We start from the raw sequence: 10,352 nt of genomic DNA, 5'->3' as shown, positions 1-10,352 counted from the left end.
GAGTTCAATAGCAACAAAGCTCATTGGTAATGGCATAATGAATATCACAGTGTGATTAGTAGTTTTATTTGAATGACCATTATGGATATGGCTACTCAACTGAAATGAGTGTAAATAAAAGGAACTGAATCTGCACTCTCTTCTGAAATATGTCTGTGCAAGCTCAAGGCATAGGTACAGAATCTTGCTGATTATTCTTAGCATCAAGTAATGCTAAGATAACTTACCTCATGTGTAGAGAAAAAATAAGGATACATTTTATGTAAAAAAAAACTACATTGCTTTTAACTCTCAGCATCCTCCATGTATTAGCAACAAATCTATGTTATGTTTATCACCAATTATATACAGCTTTAGATTTTTCAGTCAAAAGCTACCCCATCACATCCTCAAGCTTGTAAGTGGCAAAGGTAGACTATCATGACAGTAAGGTGAATCTTTTCCGAGATTATTTTACTAAAGTTTATTTTTAGGATATACACATCATCATATACATGTATATATGTCATATGTATGGTATATATATATTAACTTTGCCACTAGAAACACAATATGGCATTCCATATAGGTGATATTCTGCTCCATGGGGCATTCGTGTAATTGTGGTTCCTGAAATGGAAACTGAGCTTCTTGATGTAGATACAGATCTGAACATTTTGTCAGAAGTATTTTGAGAGAAAAATATTGCAAAATATCTAGCTTAGATTATATGAGTTGTATAAGCTACCCACTCCAATATTCTTGGGCTTCCCTTGTGGCTCAGCTGGGAGAGAATCTGCCTGCAATTCAGGAGACCTGGGTTTAATCCCTGCGTTGGGAAGTTCCCCTGGAGAAGGGAAAGGCTACCCACTCCAGTATTCTGGCCTGGAGAATTCCAAGGACTGTATAGTCCACGGGGTCCCAAAGAGTCAGATGCGACTGAGTGACATTCACTTTTCACACACAGGAAAACTACACTATTTGATTCTTTTACTATGGGGTATCTTCCACTTCTCTAGGGAATTCTTTAGTTTGAGTCAGTAAAAATGAAGATTCTGTCTCCCGTCTAACAACTGTTAAGTTTCCAAAACTTAAAAAGACATAATGAAAATAATATAGGTCATGAACTGTTCCCAATGTTATATGTACAGAGAATGCTTGCACTCTCAAGATATAAAGTAAAAATAAAAATAATTGTAATCAAAGGAGCCAAAACGAAATTGATTTACACATGGAAGTTGGTGGGGAGATGACTTAAATATTTTTTTATAAGATTGCATCCATACTGAATTGTAACAAATTATTAGGGATCTGTTCCACAGAGTATAGAAGTTTCGTAAATTCTTGCTTTCTCTTTCTCCCAGGACTTCCATACTCCCCCAAGTGGATATCTGAGAAATTTAGCCAAGTACCTTTAAATAACTGTGACACTTCATAATGAGCTTTGATCAATTCATACCAACTTTTTTCATTATTTCAATTGAATCAAGGCACATGGAGATTTTCCCTTGGATGAATCTAGCACTCCCCTCTTACACCCTTGGAAGTTATAAATTACTCACATGACTATTGCCTCTCTTACAAATACTCTTTTTCTCTCTCTGCTCTTCCTCTTTCAAAGAGTGAACTCAAACTGGCAGATTCATTTAAGGACCATATTGGGGTTTGCAGAGTCACTGCTATATAAAATCATATATAGGGGACACTCAAAATGGACTGTTTTGAATTCCTGACCTTCAAATAAACAAGATCAACACAGCTTAGATCAAAGTGCAGTACGCTTTGACACAGGAGCATCAGAATGGCTGGAATCTGATTTAACCAATTAAGCCATTCAAGGCAAGAGGAAAATAAAGCCTTCAGTAAATCCATTGAAGGCACGGTCTCCCAGCCTCCCACCATTATCGATCTTTTTAAGTGCGGACTAATGAGTCGTATATATACCTGATGGGATGCGCTCACCCTACCACCTAGGAGGAGTTAAACTTACACAAAGAGAGAATTCAGTAGGTGAGAGGCAGGGTAGGAGGGTACATTCAGATCGACGACTACCTTGGCCCCTTAAAAACCTGCGTGGTGGTTTCTCTTCAGGGAACGCAGCAGAACCGTCCCTACTTGCCTAACGAACCCATTAGTTCCTTTGGGAGAGATTTCCCTTTCAGGTCGCTTCTAGGGCAAAGGCTTTTGTTCGCTACCACTCTCTGTAGCGGGAAAAGAACTGTACAGAAATGCAGAGCAAGCTCGTAGCAGCAGCTTCTTTGCGGCAAAGCATCGCTTTCCGTTCTGCTTTGGCAATTTAGGAAGAACCCAGGTTCTCAGGGGACGTGGGTGAGGGGAACTCCGGGTCGAGGAGCACAGAAGCCAAGAATCTTTTTCCTTTTATCCACTTCACTCGTATCCCCACAACATCCCTCCCCACCCCCCAAACGATCAACACAGATCCCTAGGATCTCTACAAACGGGTGGTGGTGGTGGGTGGAGGGACCTTTTCTTTCTCTTGAGACTCTCAAAAGGATTCAGCCTCCATCCTAAAAACCACATTAAAAACAAATAAAATCACAGAAGCCAAACCCAAATGGGTAGCAACTATCTCAGGAGAGAAGCAGCTGCTGGCACCTGCCTGGAAACGCGGCAGTTGGAAGCGGATGGCTTTTCATCCTGAATTATTAATTTATTTACCCCCCTTACCGTCTCCTCCCCCCTTCCCCGACTGAGAGGCAAGACATCTCCGTGTCTCCACATTTCCCCCTCCGCCCCCACCTCAGAGGAGTCTGCCGCTTCGCGGTTGCGGGCCGCTCTGCCGCCGCCCGCGGTGACCGTCGCGTCCCTGGCCCTCGGCCGCCGCGGCGCGGCGCGGGGGGCGGCCCGCTCGCCGCGCGCTCCCACTCGCGGCCGGCCCGGCGCGGCCGTGGGTCCCGGCGGCGGCGGCGGGGGAGTGCGGGGGGAGGCCGCGGGTGACAGATGCACTCCTCTGACAGCTCTCAGTATCAGCCCAGTGGCTCCCTGCCATTGGCTCAGTGCAATGGACCGGCAACGCCGCTCAATATAATAACACTCATGCCTGCCAGCAGCAGCAACTCCGAGTGCGGGCGCCGAGCGCGGGGGATGCTGCCGCCGCCGCCGCCGCCGCCGCTGCCGCTCGGGCGGCTCCCGCTGCCCGGCTCCGCTCGGCCGCGCGGCCCGCACTGACTCGCGCGGGGCTCCTCTCTGCCTGCCCGGCCCCTCCCAGCCCGGGATCCTCCCGCGGGGCGCAGCGCCCTGAGGCGGAATCAGGGGAGCCACAGAGCCTGCTAGGCAGAGCGAGGCGAGCATGCGGGGGCGGAGGCGCCTCGGCGCGCAGGGCAGAAGCGCCGAGTGAGCCTGTCTCCGGAGGGCGTGCGAGAGAGGCGGCGGTTCGCCCTCCCGGCGGGTCCCTCAGCCACCCTCCCCGGCCCCGGCGCGCTGCGGCGGCGGGCGCGGGGTGCATGGAAGCGGCGGCTGCGGCGGAGGAGGCGGCGGCTGCCCCATGGAGTGTTACTACATTGTCATCAGCTCCACGCATCTCAGCAACGGACACTTTCGCAACATCAAGGGAGTTTTCCGGGGCCCTCTCAGCAAGAACGGGAACAAAACTCTGGTAATCGCTTCTCTCCTCTCTCCTGTTTAAGAGGGCATTTAGAGCATTGAGGTTACTGTGAGGCTTTGGGGTGTCGCTGTTCAGTCTGGTTTACAGTATATTCGTTTCTTTATCTTGTGGGCGTGGGGTGAGAATTTGGTGTAGAAAAAGGCAGGAATCTCAGGGAAGCTGTGATCCAAGGCTTTGGTTGACACTTCCCCCAACGCTCCGGACTCTCCACCTCATTTGCACCGGTGAAAATTACCACAGTTTCTCCTTATTTGATGCAAATTGTGTGAACAGGACCTCTTATAAGAAAGAAAAGGAATAACCCTAACCCCAAGTGACCCTATAACCTCCGTCGGCTTAGGAAGCTGAAGGTGAATAAGGATGTGGATGTCTTTATGGAGGCAGAGAGCCATGTGACTGGTGGCCCCGGGCAAGTGGCGGGATTGAGTGATGGTCTCGGAAGGAATTTGTGTTCCGGCTGTCTCCGCAAGGACTGGCAAAACTTCTCCAGTGAGAAGTTGTCAGCACAGAGCTTAGCAGAGTGACTCCAGAACCCCAGGCCATCAACTTTAAGCTATTGACTCAAAAGAGGTTGTAGATAGTGTTTGGGATGAGCATTCTGACACAATCAGAGCCAGAAAGGAAAAACGTGCCAGACAGAGCCCGTGCAGTCCTGGAAGGTTCTCACTGGACCACAGAGCTGTTTTTTTCAGCATTCTAGTACGAAAAGGACTCCTGATTGGTGAGAAATGTGCTGAGCATTAAGATAGTACAGGCCCACAGCTCTTACTTTTTGCTTTCACATCACCTCTTAGCTACAAAACCTCCTTGCAGAACTGATTCCCAAGTCCTCGTATTGCCTGAGAAGTATACACTTCAATAAAGGAAAAAAAGGGAAGTGTAGGGAAGGCTTATTAGGAGGGAAGACTTATTAGGCTTAGTAAGGCAGAGTAGAGCCAGAGTGAGGTGATGTTATGCAAATATATGCATCACTAAAGTCTGGTTCCTTTAGCAAGCAACACCCCCCACCCCCACTATACAAAGTGATGATTGCTTAGCCCTGAATAAGTAGAGGTTTAAGGACAGATAGGACAGACTCAATTAGTCCAAAAGTAGAATATTCTTAACTTGCATTTCTTTATATATCTTAAAATATTCTACGTAATTAAAAAAAAAATGTGCTGTGCATGTGTTTTCCAAGAATGAAAAGTTCTCTTCTGAAGTTTTAAGTGAATTCTGACATCGATGTGATTTATTTGATTATTTTCTTTTCTACCTTGAAATCTCTTGGACACCTTCCTCTCAGCTCATTTAAGACATAAAGAACCAGAGTTAGTTTATTGCTTTTATTCTTGTTTGGATAGTTTATTGCTTTTATTCTTGTTTGGATAAGATTGTTTACTGTTGTTGATCAAAGAAAATACTTTTCTGTGGTCTTCCAGTGGAGGCACAGGCTGCGGGAATTATGGAAAATGTTCTGGCTAGACTTAGAGAACTCAAAAATGTGTAAAGGTAATTTTTTTTGGGGGGGCACTTCATTTTGAAGAAAGTATGCACTGGTTTGTTTTTTAAGTCATGTTTCACTTGTGAGAAAAGACGGACTTATTGAACACGATCTCATCTCCATAATTATAATAATGGTGTAGGTAATAAAACCATGAAATAAAGTTCATAGGGAAAAAAAATTATTTGCTAAACCTCAACTTGTTAAAATTCTGGTAATCTTGATTCTTAAGTCAGCTTTGTGCTTCCACCAATGATTGAACTTGATTAGGCTGATATTTATTTTATGTTTGAAGTTGATTAGTTCTTTATCATCATGTTGACAAAAGATAGGTTAAAGTGTAGACCTGCCTGTTGTATCTTCAAATTAAGATAGATGTTTAGATGAAGCTATCTAAATTAGATGAATAAATCTAAATGTATGCAAGTGTCAGAAGCAACAAATTCGGTTAAAAAGGCTTAGAAATAGGCCTCTCATATTTCTCTTATTTATAGAAAATAAAAACAAGTTATATGGGCTTCATAGCTAATCCTTCAATGTTGTGCTTACAAACTGCCCAAGTTTGTGTTTCCTGTGCAAGAGATTTATACTGACTGAAATGATGTAGATTTTCATATATGGTTCCTCTATAATTGAAACTATTAATTTAAAAAGTAATATATGTCATATGTTTGTTTTCTGTGTCTTTTGATGATTTGTTATTGAAGAGAATGAGACTCACACCTGTTTTTATAATAGGAGAGATTCTAAATATATTCATAAATGAATTTTTTAATTAAATACTTTTCTATACTTACCAAAAACTATATTCTTTACAGCAAGTAGGATGCTATAAGAGCCTATTATAAACTAAAACTTACTACAAGTTAAACACAGAAAACTGAAACTGAGACTTATCAGAAATAACAACCTTAATAAGAAACACAAGTATTATTTTACAAATGTATATGTTCCACAATTTTCATGCAAGGATTTATATTGTCATGTCATAGAGTGAAATTATGAGATCTTTTTTACTTTCTTGCCTATTTGATTTTAACATATTGTGAACTTTGCCTTTAAAAACATCATCACATTTTTGCATTTTGAAATTTGTATTACATTTAAGGAATTTTAACAATATCTCAAGTTTTTTTTCATATTTCAGGAAAAAAAAATTTTACTTAAAATGTAAAATCCATTTAGGGATTTTTTTCCAAAGAAATTCCAATTATTTTCAGCCACTGGAAAGCAAATGGCTATTCTGAATATTTCTAAAATTCATATTTTTAAAACATTATTTTATAGTCTTTAAAATTATTGAACTGATTTAAGATAGGCGGTAACTGTTAATACAGTGTTCTTTCATGAATTAGAAGTTTTCTATAAAGTTACTTAGAGAATATAACTCAGTGTTTAATGACATTGATTAATTGCTTTAGTCCTAAATCCAGAATTCATATTCATACTGAGGAGATTATAAAAATGTACAGACCTTTTCAAAGGTCATATTATGTCACTCACACAGTAAATTTTTAAGGATACTTAATGACTAAGCCTATTGTTAACCTTGACCCTATTTCTGAGCCTTTAAATATACTTCTCTTCACAATTTTAACTGAAAATACACAAATCTCCATTTTGCAAGGTCTTACCTTCAAAGAGAAAGGTCACTCTACCTCTGATGATTTCTGTTGTAAACAGTATCATATCTGTGGTATAACTTTAATTCCTTGGAATAAAAAATAAGCTAATATTTTATTAGTGCTCCAGAATATGTCTAAATAATTTATGTGGTTTAATAACAGCAAATAAAGTTTACCATTCATGTATTCTCATTGTTTTTACTTAGATTATTTCAAACCACCATTGTGTATGCATTTGTTTATTGGATAAAGACATTCTCTTATATTTATATTTTGCAATTGATCCTCAAAAGATTTTTTGCCTTAATTATTTAAAAATTGTAATACAAAATATTGAAATATTTTTAAAAATTTAAATATATATGTAATCACTTTTATTATGGAATTTAGAGTTTGTGGAACTTTGGAAATCGTCACTAATTTGTTTATTGCATTGTCAGTTTGCCAGCATTTTTTTATTTCACAAGAGTTTTATGTCTGTGTAGAGACTATGAAATTCAGAAAGAAGAAGTGCTGATTTGAGGTCAAAAAGTGAGTCACTATTATAATGCAGATTTCCTGACTCTGGATGAATTTTCTTCACCATTTTTATGCTAAATTAGAGAATCTATAGCAATTGGTACCCTAATCTCCATACTGAAAAAGAGGTGTTGGTGTTATCTATTGTTTGAGGACATTCTACTTTTCCACTTGTCTTTAGGTGTGGAGAAATAGTGCTAGACTCACAGAATAGTTTGAACTCAAATTTATTTCATTTCTTATCTTCTAGTATGTGAACATGGATATTTTCTGTCTTGCCTAAACCTTGCTTCTGAAGGCTGTCCTCCATTTCCAGAATATTTAGTACTAGGTTTGTTAAGAAAAGATGTATTGACTTATTAATCATTTCTAAACATATTGTTATTTAGTTCATTCAGATTTACTGAGATGCTTTAATTGCAAAGCACTAGTCTAGGCACTACAGGATCTGTGCTAAGCATTATGCACTAAATATTGTATTAAGATGTATTCATGTATGCGCCTGTTCATTTTGAATGTGTTGAAAAAATCTTCACAAATTTTGACAAGTTTATATGTTTCTTGTCACTCAAGATATTTTTATATATATTCATTTTGAAAGTATGAAAAATTTCTTAAATTTTTCCTTTGTGTATACAGGAACTCACTAAAATTAGATAGGTCTTTGAAATATACTATATGGACTTGTTCTCATTATAATAGTATTATGTCATTCCCTTACACATTTCTGTATCTCCTACAGTTTATAATTTAAAAGGCTTCTGCATTCACTAAAACCCATTTATGTGGCACATTTAGGATTGTGCCTACGACTAAAGAAACAAGTTGTTAAATTTGTGCTACTGAGATGTTATCATTGTTAGATTAATATCCTCAACAATGGTCAAGAGGTCAGGAATGAAGGTGGATTAGGGTGAATAATATATGGCTAAACTTCCCCACGCTGTATATATAGACTTAGTCGTATAGTCAGTTATATATTTTTTCCAAGTTCCTTTTACACTATCATGCATTCAGAGTCAAAGACCATCTTGTGTCTCACTTTCCTGTACTTAAGGTGTCATATATTCTTTGTCATACTTGTTTTTTTATTCCAGCAGAGCTTTACAGCATGTGCATTTTCAGGACATAAGATTGAAATATTGATATTATAACCTATTCAAAAATGTAAGCAGTATTTTAAGGCAAATGTTGTCAAGTAATAGCCATGATTCCAACACATCCTTTTTGGTTTATCAAATATTGTGTAAGTTATTTTTGATAATTGAAATTCAAATAGTGACATGCTATCTTGTGACATGACTTCTCTGTTATGCAAAAGTGTTTTCTAGTTTATTGATGACTTTTATTACACTTTTGCTGAAAATACAGTAAGAGCTTTGGAGACCTCTAATCCAGAGGTTTCATATAGCTGTATGCAGGACCAAATTCAGGTGGCAGAAGTAGTTTGTTGAGTATGCACTGTGTTTTAAAGTATTTGAGCTTAAATACCATTCAAAGAGGAATATGCTTTACAGTTTGCTACTGTTTATACTGTTTTTGTTTTTACTGTGATATAAGTTTATTTATCTAATTATACTGTCCTGACCAATGAAGGCACTTGAATTTTCCATCCCTTGTTTAGTCTGAGAACCAAATTTTACATACAGGTAGACAGAAACATTTTCGTCGTTCTACCCTTCATGGTACCAACTTTTAGGTAGACAGGAGTCTTCTGGAAAGTTTTCCACATATTCATCTTTCTGTACTGTTTACTATATATTGGCTGGACAGCTTTACAGTATTTTCCAGATCGTATATCTAGGAATGCAATTGTAATAACTACAATATAGAAGTGTGGATTTGAAGATGATGTGTAATTTGCATTTTAAAATTGCAAACTTTCACTTAGATCACTGGTGTTTTGGGTAATTTCACGTTGTTTTTGGTCTTTTAAAAAATTAATTTTGAATGTAATTTTATTCTTTAACTTATGCTTTTGATAAACATGTTTAGCTCATATAGTATACTTAGAAAATAGTTTTTGAAAGTATTATATATAGGGGAAATCATACTTTTTAATAAATGTAATCATAATACAGGCTTGAAATAATTTTCTCCTGTGATCTTATTTACCTGAGATATATTATTGAGGGCAGTTGTTGTATATAAAGAGTTTGAGTAATCCTTCCAGAGAGAAAGAAAAAAAAGTCTTTTTAACCTGTAGTATACTGAGGCCAAAATTTATAACAAAATTATTTATATCTGTCACTTTTTTATACTGCTAATTACAATATTGCACTTCCCTTGTGGCTCAAATGGTAAATAATCTACCTGCAATGCGGGAGACCTGGATCTACCCCTCCAGTATTCTTGGGGTTTCCCTGGTGGCTCAGACCACAATATTAATAATTTTATTAATTCTGTTCTCTAAAAATCTCCGCCTGAAACCATTTCATCTGTTTTATCTCATCTAAATTATCCTTTGCTTCTGAGAAAATTCTTAGCATGTATACAATATTGTGATTGTGTTTTCAACTGGCGAAGTTTCATTAATTTTATAAATGTATTACAGTACACTTCCTAACACAGTGTAAGATAAAGTGGAATAATAAATAATTAAAACTCAATCCTAGTTGTCAAAATAGCAGAGTCCATTACCTGATGTAGTACTCTGGACTCCTTCATAATGGTTTGGCACCATTAGAAGAAAGTTATATACTTTCCTAAGTGTAAGTACATTTAGTGTATTAAATGTTTATGATGACAATGCTATATTCAAATAGTAAGAAAACACTCTTTACTTACATAGCTTTAGAAAAATGAGCTATGCTGAGTGTGATGACTGGTTTTATGTGTCAACCAGAATGAAGTGAAGTGAAACAATTAATTGCTCAGGTGTGTCCGACCTTTTGTGAGCCCATAAACTGTAGCCCACCAGCTCCTCTCTCCATGGGATTCTCCAGGCAGTAATACCGGAGTGGGTTGCTATTTCCTTCTCCAGAAGATGTTCCCGAACCAGGGATCGAACCCAGGTCTCCTGCATTGCAGGCAGATTCTTTACTATCTGAGCCATCAGGGAAACCCTGAGTAGTAGCCAGTTATTTGATCAAAGACTAAAATTGTTGCTCTGAAGGTATTT

At 38.6% G+C, this 10,352-nt stretch overlaps 1 protein-coding gene across 1 annotated transcript in view; it reads left to right on the top strand.

Moving 5' to 3' along the window:
* The first annotated feature begins 2,742 nt into the window (after positions 1-2,742).
* ZNF804A (zinc finger protein 804A) overlaps positions 2,743-10,352 on the top strand; it is a 319,312-nt gene continuing 311,702 nt past the window's right edge. Inside the window, exon 1 of the mRNA XM_020898615.2 lies at positions 2,743-3,595. Coding sequence (XP_020754274.2) covers positions 3,485-3,595 — 111 coding nt within the window. The 5' untranslated portion in view covers positions 2,743-3,484. The remainder of the gene's footprint in view (positions 3,596-10,352) is intronic.

Source organism: Odocoileus virginianus, chromosome 13, assembly GCF_023699985.2.
Source record: "Odocoileus virginianus isolate 20LAN1187 ecotype Illinois chromosome 13, Ovbor_1.2, whole genome shotgun sequence".
Taxonomy (NCBI): Eukaryota; Metazoa; Chordata; class Mammalia; order Artiodactyla; family Cervidae; genus Odocoileus; species Odocoileus virginianus.
This window is presented reverse-complemented; position numbering and strand designations above follow the sequence as displayed.